Raw genomic sequence first — 16,725 nt, 5'->3', positions numbered from 1 at the left:
AAGGGCGGGTCATGCGCGCGGCATTTTGGGAACCCGTGGTATTCTGGGAACGTAGTTGCCGCCATTCGCTTTCCTCACGCCTTTGCAGTCGCGTCAGTTTTAGCTACATCTTGGAGAAGGAGAAGTAGGCCGCCGCCGGTGAGGAGAGACCGAGGATGGGTGAGGGGAGGCCGAGGCACTTGTGAGGGCTGGACGTCGGAGAAGGATACGCTGCCCCGGAACTCAGCCGGAATAAGGGAGGGAGGGAGGAGAGCGGGAAGCGGGGCCCGCTCCTTCATATCATTAGCACTTGGAATAGTTAATCACTAACTGTTCCCCAAAGTAGGTGATTTTCACTTCCTATGCTTCTACAGGTCATTGTTTTCCGAAATATCCAGGAAATCTTGGAATCACTTCTGCCTAATCATTTTCTTCCCCGAAGTCCTGTTTGGGTCATCCTTTTCAAAGGTCTTTGCATTTCTGCCTCTTTCTTGCAGTGCTTTCCAGACTGCTGTAGAAGGTGTAACAAGTTTTTCTGCTTTTAAGCTGTATGTTCGAATCATTTTATAAGTGCTGTTGTTTTTTCATTATGTATTTTCCTATGTATAATCCTGTAGCTCCCTATTGTTATAATACAAATTCCTAAAGCTGAAAGCCGTGAATTCTCACCAAGGCCTTTTCTTTATCCATCTACTTTCTTTGTCTCTTGAACACATGGTATGTGTTCCACATATGAGTCATTGAGTCATCTCACTAAAATGTTCGCCGCTTATTTCTTTTTAATTAGTGTAAATCAAACATTTATTCTGATTATTTTTCCTTCACAGTAACATTGCTTGCTTACAGCAGGTTATCACTCTGAACATTTTGATACTTTTTTTCCTTAGTCTTGGTAGTGCAATAAATGGAGAGTCAAAAGACCTGAGTTGAAAAGCACAACCTCCGCTCTTAGATTTGTCTGGGTCCTTTGGTCTGTGTCTGTACTACCTAGTATTGTGGTCTCTGGCCACACATGGTTGTTGAGCATTTGCAATATGCCTAGGGTGACTGACTGAATTTTCTGTTTTATTTAAGTTTAATTAGGTGCATGTAGACAGTGACTACCATTCTAAACAACTCAGGTCTATAACATTCTCAAAATTGAGTCACTAGCAATTGTAGGTTGACAAATATATTATTCTGAACGTGCATGTCAGTCCTCTCTCCCCCAGCATGCACACTGTATTGATTATTAGTTATTTTGATAAAAATTAAGGGACACATAGTAGGGTGGGAGAAGGGAGGGGTTCTTTTCATTCCTATTAGCTTTCTCTTTGTCCATCCTATGACTCCTCTCCATCTCACATCTTGCATGAGTTTGCTGTGGTTCTTCCAAGCCAAGAACTAAGCTCCCTTTCTTTTTGTTAATTTTTTTAGATGTTGATGAACATTTATTTATATGTGGTGCTGAGAATCGAACCCAGTGCCTCACACATTCCAGACAAGTGCTCTACCACTGAGCCACAACCCCAGCCCGCTCCCTTTCTTTTATTGAAATTGTAGCTTTGGCATCTTGGAGTACCAGCCCTTCTTGGACTCTGAAAGATTAACTGAATGTTGTTTCTCTCACTGTAGAACTCTGTTCCGGCCAAGATGTCTATTGGTGTGCCGATTAAAGTTCTGCATGAGGCCGAGGGCCACATTGTGACATGTGAGACAAACACGGGTGAGGTATACCGAGGAAAGCTCATTGAAGCAGAAGACAATATGAACTGCCAGGTACCCTGCTTTACATGAGGTTGTGAGGGAGGTGTGTTCCAGTATCTCAGAGGACAAAAGGGTGGTGGGTGATTAGAGGTTTTTATGAGGCTCTTCTCATTCATCAATTATTTACTGAATGCCTAATGTGTGCTAGGCACTCATAGGCTCTCAGACTATATACATGAACAGGAAACTCATGGTTTTAGGCAGAAAAGCCATATATAAATTTGGAATTTTGTCCTTTGTTTTCTCTATCCTGTAATCATTTTCTCCCATATTTTAAAGGGCTATTTTAGAGAAATGTTGCTGTTCCCTTTGGTAAACTCCTTCAGAGTCAGGACTGTTATTCATTTTCCCCACATGCTTTGCAGTTGGCAAAATCTTCAACTCATACAGTGTGTTCTTACTTTTTTTCTTGGAGGAAGAAACTTATTTGATTATTGTAACTACCTTGTGAAGAAGCAAGTTTGATGATAATCTTGACATCCATAAAGTAGAGAGAATGAGATTAAAGAATTAAGCTACTAGACATCATTCAGCTAATACATGACGGAAAAGCTTCCCGATGTGGTACCCTTCTCATAGCACTACTTTGTCTTTTGCATAGTCACATGAAATTTTTTTTTTTAATATTAGTTGCTGATGGACCTTTACTCATTTAGTTATATACAGTACAGAGAATCAACCCCAGTGCCTCATATACGCTAGGCAAATGCTCTACCACTGAACCACAACCCCAGACCATAGTCACATGAATTTTTATAGCATTACTTGATATGATCTTTGTTCTTTAAATCTGTGGTTAAGAGTTTGAACTTTGGAATCAAAAATGTGGATTTGAATTCTAACTAGCTGACCTTAAGCATATGAATTGTCTGTTTCCTTTTCTGTAAAATAGAGATGGTGTTATTTGGGGGCTCTCATAGTTGGATATATAAAAGTTTTACTCAGGAAATGTCAGTAAAGGATAATAGAGCTAGGTATGGTGCCATACACCTATAATCCTTGCAACTTGGGAATCTGAGGCAAGGCAACTGCAAATTTGAGGCAATTTAGTGTTTCAAATAAAAAATAAGATCTAAAGATGTAGTTCTGTGGTAAAGCAACTGAGTTCAATTCCTAAGAACACAAATAAAAACAACAAAGGATAATGGAACAAATAAGCATGAGTAGGCAAGAGAATTTTCAGTCTGAGGTGTTAGTTTAACTAGGGAAAGGAGGGTTGAGCAGAAAGAGCCTCATACTGCAGCATAGCTCTGAAAAAGTCTCAGCCAAATAGGGATTGCTTCTATGAGAAGTTTAGAATAGAACAGAAATGGTCTGACTCTAGTACTCCTGCCATGGTTAGTATTTGGCCGAGAGTTTGTGGAAAGAGACACCACAGGGTGAATGCCACAGGTGGCAGCTTGAGGCTATCAGGTCCCTGTACTATTCAAAGTCTGTTGTCTCTTGAGGGAGACTGCTACGAGGATAATACCTAAATCTCATGATTGTTATATATATCAGATGAGTTATGTGTGTGCAGCAGGTAGCTCAGTGCCTCACATGTTGGTATTGTTCAATGTAAGGTACCTATTACTGTTCTCTAGGTTGGAGAGGTAAAGAGCCTTATCCTGGATTAAAATGAGGGTCAGGGTTTCAGACTGTCTATTGCTTTACAGTGTTCATTTATTTATTTGTGATTTTTTTTCTGTACCTTTGAGTATCCATCATCTTCCTGCCAGGTTGACCACCTCAGGCATTTCCTTTGAATGCAAGGAGATTGACATCAGAAACTGAGGTTAATCTCCTCAGTGTTTTTGTGAGAGTACAGGCTCCTGTGCTATCTGTTCAACAGGAGGGTCTGAAAATTTGCACCTCTCTTTGTGCTATAAAGGGCCTGGCCTCTGTTACTCTTTTACTTTCATAAGTGCAGTCTTTTAGCTTAAGAGATCCTCATCTGTTTCAAGGCACTTTAGTTTGGAGAGTAGAATGCAAGACTTAGGGTAGTGACTCTTAATGTGCTTATTGAAATACTTGTTTTTTTTTAGTTAATTAATTTGGGCAATGTACTGAATCTTCAGGGCCTCAGACTTACAGACCATTGGTATTAGACCTGAAATCACGTTGCAGTCTGCCATCTAGTATGACTTGGGATAAACTTTGGACCTCTTTCACACACTATTTCTTTCTCCACATCAGGGATAAGAACCATGGTACAGAGGAAATGAGAGATGTGTGTCAAATGTTGGATGGGGGGCTTCCCTGCTTCCCTGCCTGTATTAGTTTTCTGGGTCTACCATAATAAAGTTCTACAGACTGGATGGTGTAAGCAACTGAATTCTGTTTTCTCACCTTTCCTAGAGGCTAAAAGTATGAGATCAGTGTATTGATGGATTGGTTTCTTGATAGGGCCATGAGGGAAGGATCTATTCCAGGCTCTCTTCAGCTGTAGAAGGCATCTTCTCCCACGTGGTCTTTCCTCTATAGCATCTCTGTCCGAGTCCCCACCCCCCTTTTTAAACTATTTTTATGTGGTGCTGAGGATTGAACCCAGGGCCTCACATTTGCTAGGCAAGCTCTCTACCGCTGAGCCATAACCCCAGCCCCAAATCCGCTCTTAATAAGGACACCAGTATATGTGTTAAGGTCCACCCTAATGACCTCATTTTTTAACTTAATTGTAAACATAATCACATTCTGAGTTACTGGGGATTAGGGCTTCAATGTGTGGATTTTTGCAGGGACACAAGTCTCTAACCCTATCCATGTCAAAATGATGAGGCTTCATTGGGTCTACCAGAACTTAAGCTCACTGAATATAGCAATCTGTGTGGCATTCAACTTGGCAGCAAGTAAACACTGAGCACTGTACTCAGGGAATACCCGGCCATATGTTCCTTCCTAGCTGGTCAGTCTGCCCTTTGGAAATTATGTCATACTCCCAATATTCTTCCTGCTTATTCTTTGCCAGAGGGTAGCGTTAATAACATTTTCTATTATAAAAATGGGGTGGGTTAGCACTTTGCAAAGATTTGGATAACAGTTGCAAGAATCTCAGTTGATGGACTTCTTTCCCAACATGTATTTTGAGGTTTAGTATTTGCCTTATAAAAACTTTCAAAAAGAATTAGAGCCACTATATAGCTCGGTGTTAGATCCCTTGAATGCATGCACAAGGCCCTGGGTTTGATCCACAGCACCATAAAATCATAATAAAAAAACCCACCTTCCAATTTAAGGGTTTATTGTGGGAACCTACCCGTGGCTATCAAAGCAGTGACCTTGAATTTCTGCTTCATGAGAGTACAGTTAAATGTTGTAAGCTGGGCATGGGGGTGTGTGCCTAAGGCCCCAGCTGCTTGGGAGACTAAGGCAGAAGAATTGGTAGTTCAAGCAACATTTAAAAAACAAAAAAAAAAAAAAAAAGGAATAAACCCAGCACAGTGGTGCACGCCTGTAATCCCAGCAGCTCAGTGGCACTCAGGAGGCTGAGGCAGGAGAATCGTGTGTTCAAAGCCAATTTTAGCTAAGCAACTAAGCAAGACCCTGTCTCAAGATAAAATGTAAAAAAGGGTTCAGGATGTGGCTCAGTGGTTAAGCACCCCTTGGTTCAATCCTCGATACAAAAAATAAAATGAAAAATGAAGAGCCCCGATATCCTACTTTATCTTCTCTAACAACTTCTTCCTCCCTTCCTCAATGTGTGTGTGTATGCATGTACATGTGTGTACATGTTAGCAATCAAACCCAGGGCCTTATGCATGCTAGACAAACATTACCACTGAGCTACACCCTCAGCCCCTTATATGGTAGGATAAAAATAGAGGAATGTGTCTTGGTTCAGGTAAGCTGGACTAGAGAGTAAAATGAAACCATAAGCAGTCATTTCCCAGCAATATAACCCCAAATCCCTGTACATTAAATAAAGTTATATTCGGGTACCTTTATATCATTACTAAGATGTATAGTGTTCATAAGTTGTACAGATTTTCCTGGCACTCAGATATGCTAGGAAAATATATTAGATGATATTTTCAATAGTATTCCTAGTATTTTTAGAAGTAAAATATGGCTTCTTTTAGGGTCCCTTGGATATTTCTAAATTAACCTATTATAATACTTTTTTTGATATTTGGAAATGTAATGAAAGCATGCATTAAACCTGTGATGAGATCCCCTGAAGTAGCATTTAGTGGGTCAGAGGCTGCTAGCAGTTCTGTGCATCTGTGGTTTAGAAGGTAGCAGCCTTTACTTTCCCCTATAACCTCACAACTGCAAGGCAAGTATTGTCTGGTGACCAATTCTGAAGATTATGACATCAGCTATGGGTGATATTGTACTACTACTTTTGCTGTGAGCATCCTCTTAAGAGTGTGGATGGGGTTGAGCAAGGGCCCTTGTGACCTGCCGCATGATTCTTATTAGCCATTTTTTGTTTGTAGCAGAGATGTGACATCCCTCATCTCTTGTCCAACGTGGGGATGTAAGACTTAGAACTAAAGGCCCCTAATGGTGCAAGTTTCTGTTCTTCGTCTCTCTGTACCCAATAAAGACTTAAACCATCCTGTCTAAGAATGCAAGTGTGATGTAGTGGTACACTCTTTTAATTCCATTTATTCAAGAGGCTGAGGCAAGAGAATTGAAAGTTCCAGGCCAGCCTGGACAACTTAGCAATACCCTGTTCAAAATAAATTAAACAGGGGTGGGGATGTAACTGAGTGTAGAGCACTTGCCTAGCATGTATGGTTTAATCCGCAGTTCCACAAAAAGAAAGAGCCCGGTATTTGGTAAGATATTAAAAAACCATGAAGACTTGAAGGTGAGGGATAATGAGAAAGAATAAGCATGTAATTTTAACACAAGACCATATACAGGTAGCCTTTTGAGGGAGATCTTTATGACTGTAGGTTTTATTAGGAGTCCAGTGTGCAAGGTTCCAGAGTGTCTTCATAGATTCTTAGGGAATGCTGGGTGTCTTCTAGCTCAGTTGGTCAGTATTCAAACACTTAGGTCGTCATATAATTTTTTAATGATGAAAAGCTATTATATAAATGTTTTTTACAAGTCAAGAATGTTATTCCAATTAAAAGTAAACATAAGACATAAAATGGGTGACTCACAAAGGAAAAAATATATAAATGGAATATAACATGTAAAAAAAGGCCTTAAGAGTCAAATGTGTAAATTAGCAAATAATAAGAATACTCAAAGTTGAAAATAAAATTAATAATGCTACCAAGAATTCCTTGATAAACTGTCAGTAGAGGTGGAAATTCTACATAAAATTCTACTGTGTATCCTTTCTGTTAAATATGTTTACCATATGTCAGTGTGGAAAGAGTTTTAAGAACCAGTTTAATATTGTAGACAAAAATATATGTGCCAATGGTATCCATTGCTGTGGTATTTTTAGTAAAGAAAACATGAAAACCAATATTTCTGTTAATAGAGCTAAATAAATTGAGGTTAAACTATGGTTACGTAGAATATTCACCCTGTAAAAATGGATGACTATTTAATGTTTGGAAGCATGGTTGATGTAAGTTGGGGGGGATGGTTCAAAACTCCAAAATGTTTCCAATTTTGCAGAAATAAAACTATAAATGATACATATAAATACATGGAAGAAAACAAGTGCTTGAATAGTTATTTTGACTGAAATCATGCAGTTACATTTTTCATCTGGGTTCTGTAATCCCTACTTGGGAGGCTGAAGCGAGAGGTTCACTTGAACCAATGAGTTTGAGGCCAGCCTGGGCAACATAATGAGGCCCTATCTCAAAGAAAAAGATAAAAATTTTTGTTCCCCCTTGCCCCCCAAAATAATGAGTGAAATAACAAGAAAAACAAAATGATAAGCATGTGTTAATTAATGTGTGTTCATAAAGTCTTAAGTAGAATCTGAGAGTAAGGACCAAATCCATTTCATCATAAACAAAGTGACAAAATTTTTACAAGTTTTGGTGAAAGAAAATGATAGAATTGTGAGTTCTGTAAAAGTTGAGATGGTGCTTTTGGAGCTTTGACATGACCATAGAGTGGATTGCATTCATCATACTCCCTTGCCCCTTAATACTTTTGTATTTTGTGTTTTCTAAGAATAAAGATAGGTAAGTTCATAAGTTAATATTCCCATTACAACAGTGGCAACTAAGTGACTATATCTTTCTTGTGTATGTGTGTAATTGTCCTAAAAATGTACATTTCTAGCATGTTGATAGTCCTGAGGCACCCCCTAAAGATACAGAAAGAAAAATCAACTCAAACTCCACTTGGTTTTTCCTAACATACTGTTGCAACCCAAAACACTTCTGACACCAAATATGTAAAAGTTTTTCCTAATACTTAGCAAGCAGTCACTTTTGTAGTGTTTACCAGTCAAATTAGTTTCTCCTAGTTTAGTTCAGTCCTAACATTATTTATGTGGAGATAGCATCAGATATCATAGGTTGAGGACTTGGTCTGCAAGACTGCCACCATCCTTGAGATGCCAATTGCAAGCCCTAGGTTGTTTTATCTGTGCTTCTGACCAACTTATTATAAATTAGGGGTCCACTACCCCCTCCAATGGTACCCCTAATTTATACCAAGTTGGTCATGGTTTGATCAATTTGCTCAACCAACTCCCAGAATTCAGGAAAACACTTATGTTTACTGGTTTACTATGAAGGATATTAAAAGAATATAGATAGATAATCAGGACAAGGCAGTGGGGAAGGGACATTGGAATCCCCATGCCCTTTCCAGGTACATCACCTTCCTGAAAACCTCTGTCTCATGGCACTCTTGTCTTTTGGGGTTTTTATGGAGATTTTATTGCCTAGACATGATGGAAATATGGACAGACAAGTAGAAAGGCAATTGGGCAAAAAAGCTATGGTCTAATGCTAATAGACTAAGTGAGGAAACCCAGCAAGACCTGTCTTTATGGATTCTAATTGGCCTTTCTGTCCAGTATTCCTTCCTCCTAGATACAGGACAGGACCCCTCATAGTCTGCTATCAGACAATGTAGGTCAGCATTTCTTTATGACCAGCTCTAAGATAGAAAGGCAATTTTTATGGCCTGCCTTGGTGGTAGTGGAGGAGTTGTGAGTTAGGAACCATGGATGGACACTCCCTCAAAAAAAAAAAAAATGTGAATATATATATTTATACATACAGACACACACACACACATATATACATATATATATATATATATCTATAATTTATTTGTTTGTTTATTTTTTCATATCACCACACAACACAACCCAGCATTACTTCACAATCTTGGAGCTAGAGCTAGCTGTTTACATCTCAGTATCAAGTGTTATTTCAGTTGTGTACCTGGCTTTCACCATTTGTGTTTCATTGTGGCTGTTTAGGTAGTTGATTAAACTCAGTGTTCTGTCCTAACTTTCATGAAAACAGTCCACTCAAAAGTTGGTGTCTTTGGCCATGTTAGTGCACACCTGTAATCCCAGTTACTCAGGAAACAGGAGGATAGCAAATTCTTCAACAACCTGGGCAACTTAGTGAAACCCTGTCTCAAAAAAGTTTGAGGGATGTAGCTCAGTGTTAACATGCCCCCTGGGTTCAGTTCCCAGTACTGCAAAAAGAGTTTCTACCTTTCCTTTGGCTTTATGGGGGACAACTAGTAGTACTGTGAGGCTGTGCAGCCATTTCCCCTCTGGTGTTGCAAAGAAAGCATAAGAACAGTAGTGAGCCTGAATCTTAGTGTTGAAGTACATGTCTTTTGGCATTAGAATCTCTTGTTCAGCCAGGACCTGAGCTATTTGTGAAAGCACACAAGGTCTTATTGGACCTGTGTGATAGCTTCCTTTGGAGAGTTTCAAAGCAGGGTAGGATTCTGACAGGGAAAGAGGGAGATGTGTCAGTGTGTGCTAGAGATGTGGCTTAGCAGTAGCACGGCTGCTAAAATAGATATTTTTAATTATCATTCAGATTTGACTTTTTCTGAGTTTCTGTTATGTGTTAGGTAATTGAGAGCTTAGACATACTTTGTTTTGTTTGATTGGCTCTTTGACAATTTCAGGAAGGAAATCTGTTGCCGTGGCTAAGTGTATGGGTTTAGAGTTAGATGGACCTGGGTTCAAATCCCAGCCAAACTACATAGGGCAACGTGATCCTGGGTAGAATAGAATGGTTAAGGGCACAGGGCTCCAGAGATAGATCTGCCTCTGACAGGCTATGCTACTTCATCTCTCCAGTGGGGCTGGGGATGGTATCTGTCCCATCTCTCTGGTAGGGTCTTGAGGTATGAAATTAATTACTATAGCAAATCAGTCACCTGTGATAGCTCCCGGTGTCTAGTCAGTACTCAGGAAGTATTGGCTTTGTTACATTTTTTTTCCTCACTATAGAAAGGAACTGGGACTCAGAGAATTCTTCAGAGTACCCAGGGTTAAACTCCTGGGTACAGATGACATTCATTCAGTTAGAGGACCTCAGCCATTTTTGTCTTCTAGAGAGTTAATGGGTATATCTGGTATTGGGGAGCCTGGTGGAATGCAGGTTTTTGTCTTGAGTAATAAACCATAATTGTGTTCATTTGTGGCACCAGAGGTTATGATAGTCTTCAAGGGAAGAATAGGAGTTGTGAAATTAACAAACTGGGGGTATGGAACCCATAGCAGAAGGCTTGATAGGAAACCAGAATCCTGTTGCCCCTGAAGGTAAAACATAAACAGTAAATTGAAGCTCTAGAAACCATTCTAGCTGAGTGCACAGTTAGAGTGGGGAAAGTCCAGAGCATTGTTGGTCTTTTTTTATTCTGTGTTTTCAAGCAGAGACTACCTAACCAGGTATCATTTGGAGAGCAAGTAAGTGTAAGATAGCAACAAGACAGAAATCTGGAGAAAACAACACACTGTTGTTGGGCTTGGCCCATTCTGAATAAATTACAGTCCTCTTACCCATATGAGCAAAGGCGATAACCAAAACCTGATGCCTTCTGCATATCCCCTGAATCTCTTTCGCCATTTCCTTTCCTCCTCCACATCTACTTACGTATGCAAAGGAAGTTGGTAATGTCATCAGAAGAGAGAATTGGTTAAGATGTTCAAGGAAAGGGGTTATCCTGAGAAAATTAGCCGTATTTGCTATAGACATTGGCATAACTGAAAGAAGACATCAGCAGCTCTATGATCAGTACAGCTGTCCATAGACTCCCAGTTATCCTTGCTAGTCAGTGTGGCTCTCTCATTGGAAAAGGTGGTTGTAAGATGGCGGGGGATGTGCACCCCAATTCAAGTGAATGGGCCATCGCTGTTGCTGGTATGTATGTGTGTGTGTGTGTGTGTGTGTGTATACATATACATACATATATATATATATACGTATATAAATATAAATATATATATATATATATTTAGTTTTAGATGGAACACGGTATCTTTTTCTGTTTATTTATTTTTATGTGGTACTGAAGATTGAACCCAGAGCCTCACAGTTGCTAGGCTCTACCACTGAGCCTCAACCCAGACCTTTCCATCATCTTTGCAGATTATCAGGACAAGTATCTCACAGGCAGCAACAGTGAACTTGCCCCACACTACCCCTTTCTTGTGTCTTAACCCTGATTTAGAGGGACTACCTCTAGAGGCTTATATCATTCAAGGACAGTTAGCCATTTGACAGCCAGATTTATCCAAGCTCCACCAGTTGACAGTGCATCAGTCTCGCTTTCCCATGATGACACATGGCAATGCTGGATGCAGTGCAGGTTTGGATGCATCTGCTCAGACTACTATTCTTTCCAGATACTTTTCTTTCTTGATTGGCTGTTATAATTGGGCATTGAGGCACCAAATGGCTGGCATACAGATCAAAATTGTGAATCCAGTGGAAGGATCTACTGATAGGCAGATCCTACTACCAGTATTAGTATAGCTCAAAATCTAATTAGTCAATGTCAGGCTTCCCTTGGACACAGATGGCATGAGGAGCAGCTAAACAGTGCAGATTCTTTTTCATCTATAATTCCTTTGCTGTTCACCCATGATACATCTGTGTAGTTTCTGAACAGTGATCCCATTTTAAATAGCTTACAAAATATCAGTTAATAAACACTGTCATCCACTTGTGATTGTTTAATTAAAACATTTTAATTCCTTTTTCTGTTCAGTCATTAATGCTGAGGTCTATGTCTAGTTTTATAAGTGTTTCCCTGTTTATTTTTTATTTTGCTCATGCATTTTTCTGTCAGAAATGTAAGAATAAAATATTAATACATTTCAGCTTACTTCTGTAATGTCATAAATTTAAAAAAAAAAAGATGGACTGGAACTTTATGAATAGAAATTGGACACACACACACACACAAAGATAATTCTCTCCTCTGTTCAGAAGACTACTTCGGTAAATGTGGCATCTATTGAATTTGATACTGGCAGATCTGTATTTCTTCCCACACCCAGCATGTCTGCTGGCTGCTCTCACCTAGAGGCTCCCTCCCTCCAGCCCACATCTGCCCATGTTGGCACATTCTACTTCCTAAAGTGTTACCTTAATCCTGTTAGCCCTTCCTCTGTCCACAAACTTGAGTGATTCATCTCTAAAGTGATGACTCTATCCTCAGTCATGATTCTGACTCAAGGACCCAGTCCTTACATTCTAAAAGTTCCTGCCTGAGTACCCTCCTTCTTGTTTAAGCTTTTGCCTCATGCCTCGTTAGTATTGCAAACCCTGGGAGTAGTACTGCCATCTCCACTTCTTGGGCCCTGTACTATAGGAGAGTCAGAACTAGATCTGGCCTATGCTTGTAACTTTCATGGTACCTTTGTAATCTGAGTTCCAGGAAGGTGCAGGAGAGGACATGGTTTGGATAAGCAGTTAAAAACCATTTGAGGGCTGGGGATGTGGCTCAAGCGGTAGCACGCTCGCCTGGCATGCGTGCGGCCCGGTTCGATCCTCAGCACCACATACAAACAAAGATACTGTGTCCGCTGATAACTAAAAAATAAATATTAAAATTCTCTCTGTCTCTCTCTCTCTCTCTTTAAAAAAAAAAAAAAACAAAAACATTTGAATTAGGGTTTATCATCATCAAGAACTTTTCATATACTGGCCCAGGAGACAGTATAGTCAGCAGAGGTGGGGCTCTGGAACCAGGCCATCTGTTTCCAAACTATTGCCCCCTGCATTCCAGCTCTTTGACCTTGTACACATTCATAGTTTTTTTGTTTTGTTTTGTTCTGGTTTTTAATCTGTGAAAGTTGAAGAGCTTATACCTACCCTGCTTAATGCAGTCCCTGGCGCATACAGTAGTACCAACTATTATTTTGATAGTTCACCAGCATTGCCTAGTTCCTTTATCGCACAATGTCAGTTTTTGCAATTCTAGACTCCCCTATCCCACCAGTCAAAACATCTGTTCTCTGTTAGTGTTATTAATAGATTCTCTTTGTTGTTTGTTTGTTTGTTTGGTTTGGGTGTTTGTGTGCACCAGGGATTGAACCCAGAGGCACCTAACCACTCAGCTACATCTCCAGCCCTTTTTATTTTTTACTTTAAGACAAGGTCCCTTTAAGCTTCTTAGGGCCTCACTAAAAGTTGATGAGGCTGACCTCAATCTTGTGGTCCTCCTACTTCAGCCTCCTGAGTTGCTGGGATTACAGGTATGCACCACCACAACTGGCATGCTGTTGACCTTTATTGATAAGCTGATAATTTTTTTTTCCAGATGTCCAACATCACAGTCACGTACAGAGATGGCAGAGTAGCACAACTGGAACAGGTGTACATCCGTGGCAGCAAGATCCGCTTCCTGATTTTGCCTGACATGCTGAAAAATGCACCCATGTTAAAGAGCATGAAAAATAAAAATCAAGGTTCAGGGGCTGGCAGGGGGAAAGCTGCTATTCTGAAGGCCCAAGGTAGGTGCTCCTCCTGCATGGGTTTTTAAATTAGGGCTTATCTTCTATATTTTAGGAAAAGGTCCAGTTACTGCTTATGGGTAGGGGTGGACTTGACCTCAGCTGTCTTCACACCCAATTCCACCCTTTTTCCCTGCAGCGTTGGGAGACCCTCTGAAATGGTGGGGTCTTGCCTGATCTGATCCCAGTTACAGGGCTTATGCAAAATCCAAAGTGGCTCTTTAGAAATTAGGCAGGACTTCCTATCATTTAAGATAATAAATCTTCTATTATACCTTTATTAAAGGGCCTTCCTTTTCAGAAGTTCTATCCAAGAGGCCTAAGGATAGTTTGCAGAGCAGAGATATACCAGAATGTGAATGAACTGATTTTTGAAGCAGTCGGGGGCAGCATTCCTAGAAAGACTTGTTGATATGTGTTGATACATGTACTTGGTGAGATGCTAACAGTGGGAATCCATTTACAGACAAGGAATATGTGTTTGAACCATCTTTACCCAATAATGAGCTAGACTTCCAGTTTCTTTGTTTTGCAGTGCTGAGGATTAAGCCTTATGCTAAAAAAGTGCTCTACCACTGAGCTAATTCCTCAGTCCCAGGATTTGTAGCTTCAAAGCTGCTTATATTTGACAATAAATCCCTCTTTTAGCACATTCTAGAAGTGTACCAGCCTTTATCTAGTGACAGCCAGGCTGCTTTTCTTAAGGTTAGCCTAGTCAGGTTTTATACTTGGGCCCCTTTAGAGTTCTGCTACATTGTTAGGTAAGAAAGCAAGTGTTATCTCTTAGAAACTGCCTAGTGTGGAGCAAAGATTTACAGTCAGGGAAGGCCTTGGATCCTTCATTTGTATCTTCAGCTGCATATTTTACATATTTGATAGTGATATAGCTTTGAGTTTAAAGATACAATAATGTAATCTTTTATAATGCCCTCAAAAAACAACAGTTAAGCCAGGTGAGGTGGTGCACACCTGAAATCCCAGCAGTTGGGGAGGCTGAGGCAGTAGGATTATGAGTTCAAAGCCAGCCTCAGCAATGGCAAGGCGTTATCGGTGTGATGCTGTCTCTAAATAATATACAAAATAGGGCTGGGGATATGGCTCAGTGGTCAAGTGTCTCTGAGTTCAATCTCCAGTACAAAAAATAAAAAATCTTTTGCCCTTTGGTTGCTATGATTGACCTAGTGGAGCTGCACCATTTCTCCAGCCACAGGGGCACTGGCTGGCTATGCACTAAAAGGCACTTGGCAGTGAGTTTGCCTATACTTCTGACTTCTGCCTGAACCACCTGTGCCTCTCTCACACCCTGGCGCTAGTCCTGTCATCAGGTGGATGGGTTCTCATAGAACTCTCCTCCCTCTTCAGGACAGCTCCAGGCTCTGGAAAAGCAGAGAAAGGTGAGACTCCAGTTCGTAGCCATCAGAATATTTTCATTTGTTTTTCAAATCCTCTGATGCCCTCCTAGACCTCTTGTGTTACAGAGGTCCTTTGTATAGGGAGTGTTATTTTGGTTTTGCTATTATGAATGATTACTGTCATACAGATAAGCTCAAAGAATAAAACCCCTTTCTCAGAATTAACAGATATTAACAATTATTTGTTTCAGATTTTTAAAGTGAATTAAATGCATCTGTAACGTTTTATTCGCTTGGCCTAGCCCAGCCTTGGGAATTCATCTTTTTTTCTATGTCCTCAAGACCACCTTTTCTCTCTGTACTGCCTCTCACCTCTTGTATCACTGGACTAGAAGGCAGGAATCTAAGTGCTGGCTCCTGCTCTAATGGCAGTAATCACCACCCCACCCCACCCCACCCCAGCCCTCTCTGGGGTGGGGTGGGGTGGGGTGGTGATTACTGGGTCTTCATCCCCTTATTATAAAGTGCTGTGGGTCAGGGAAATGTTCAATCAGGTAGCCTTTCAGGTCCCTTCCAGAGCTGATGTCCCAGGATTTAAGCTGCTCCATGTTGTGAACATGCACTGACTACACTGACCTGTTCTCATCATTTCTATTCCTTTCAGTGGCTGCAAGAGGAAGAGGACGTGGAATGGGACGTGGAAACATCTTCCAAAAACGAAGATAATTTTCTCTATTGAACAGAACTTTACTCTTCTTTTTTAGATTATCTGAATTCATGGGGATAGGTGCCTGTATGTATGTCCTAGGTTTTGTTTGGGGATTTTTGTTTTGTTTATTGACATTTTTCTCTTTAGATCAGAGGAAATGTCAAACTAAATAAATTTGGTTATTTTGTTTTTTGAGAAAATATGGACTGTGTGTTCATTTTAGAGTTTGCTTTGGCAGCAGGTTAAATTTTGACACCCTGGGAGGTATCTTGGAAGAATGCCAGTTGTTTGAAATAACACACTTATGGATAAGAGTTTAAGCTGTTTTTCCAGGCTAGTTGGTTGAGCCCAGAAAAGCCCACCTCAAGAAGCTCCAAGAACACAGACTGTTTCTTTTGTCTTCGGATGCAGGTGCTTAATGTTGTGCCTTGTTCAGTTGCCTTTTGTGGAAATGTCATCAGCTCAGCTTTAGCAACACATGGCCAAGATGACTTGTGAAAAAGTCCAGTACTGTGACCTCTGGTAGTCTGGTAATCCTTGTGGTTCAGGATTTGGGAAAAGTAATGTAATCTACAAAGTAATTCAGAAGATATTTGTGGCTCCTATCCTGGCTACATAAGCAGTGTTGTGGTGGTTTTGGGGAACAAATCCTTAGGAATTTATCAGAGCATCTCAGCATTGATTGGCACATTAATCATTAATGTAGAAAAGATAAATTGGAGAGGATAAGATATGCAAAGCAAATAATTGTGACAAAAATCCAGAGATTGAGAACAACTCAAAGAAGTCAAATACTGAAAAGAAGTCTGGCCAGGGTTTAATACAGGATGAGCTACAACATAAATCTTCAAGAGAAAAAGGGATCAGTTTTTTATCCTTAGAATTTGCTTATTAAATAAGGTTCTTCAAGTAATGGAAAAGGGAGAAGAAAGTTGAACGTTTGTTAATTTGGCATCAAGTAGTAATTTTCCAACAAGCTTTGTCTTGTAATCATAACATTACCAAGAAGTATTAGTTTCCAGGATTCTTACAAAGTACTTCTAAAGAACAAGCATCAATGAGTTGATCAAATAAAACAGGCACGT

At 40.1% G+C, this 16,725-nt stretch overlaps 1 protein-coding gene across 2 annotated transcripts; it reads left to right on the top strand.

The window, feature by feature from the left end:
* The first annotated feature begins 31 nt into the window (after positions 1-31).
* Snrpd3 (small nuclear ribonucleoprotein D3 polypeptide) lies at positions 32-15,840 on the top strand. Of its 2 annotated transcripts, none has more exons than XM_076867487.1 (4): positions 32-138; positions 1,594-1,737; positions 13,387-13,579; positions 15,596-15,840. In XM_076867487.1, the coding sequence occupies exons 2-4, from the start codon at positions 1,612-1,614 to the stop codon at positions 15,655-15,657; spliced, it is 381 nt and encodes a 126-aa protein (XP_076723602.1). In that variant the 5' UTR covers positions 32-138; positions 1,594-1,611; the 3' UTR covers positions 15,658-15,840. The 2 variants fall into 2 exon arrangements, with proteins under 2 accessions (XP_076723602.1, XP_076723696.1); XM_076867581.1 differs by having other exon boundaries at positions 33-159.
* Positions 15,841-16,725: the final 885 nt, after the last annotated feature.

This window comes from Callospermophilus lateralis, chromosome 1 (assembly GCF_048772815.1).
Source record: "Callospermophilus lateralis isolate mCalLat2 chromosome 1, mCalLat2.hap1, whole genome shotgun sequence".
In the NCBI taxonomy this organism is placed as follows: domain Eukaryota; kingdom Metazoa; phylum Chordata; class Mammalia; order Rodentia; family Sciuridae; genus Callospermophilus; species Callospermophilus lateralis.
This window is presented reverse-complemented; position numbering and strand designations above follow the sequence as displayed.

Coding starts and splice junctions, on each gene's coding strand:
- Snrpd3 (XM_076867487.1), top strand. CDS start 1,612: ATGTCTATTGGTGTGCCGATTAAAGTTCTGCATGAGGCCGAGGGCCAC. Junction 1,738..13,386: donor AAGACAATATGAACTGCCAG/GTACCCTGCTTT, acceptor TTTTTTTTCCAG/ATGTCCAACATCACAGTCAC. Junction 13,580..15,595: donor TGCTATTCTGAAGGCCCAAG/GTAGGTGCTCCT, acceptor TATTCCTTTCAG/TGGCTGCAAGAGGAAGAGGA.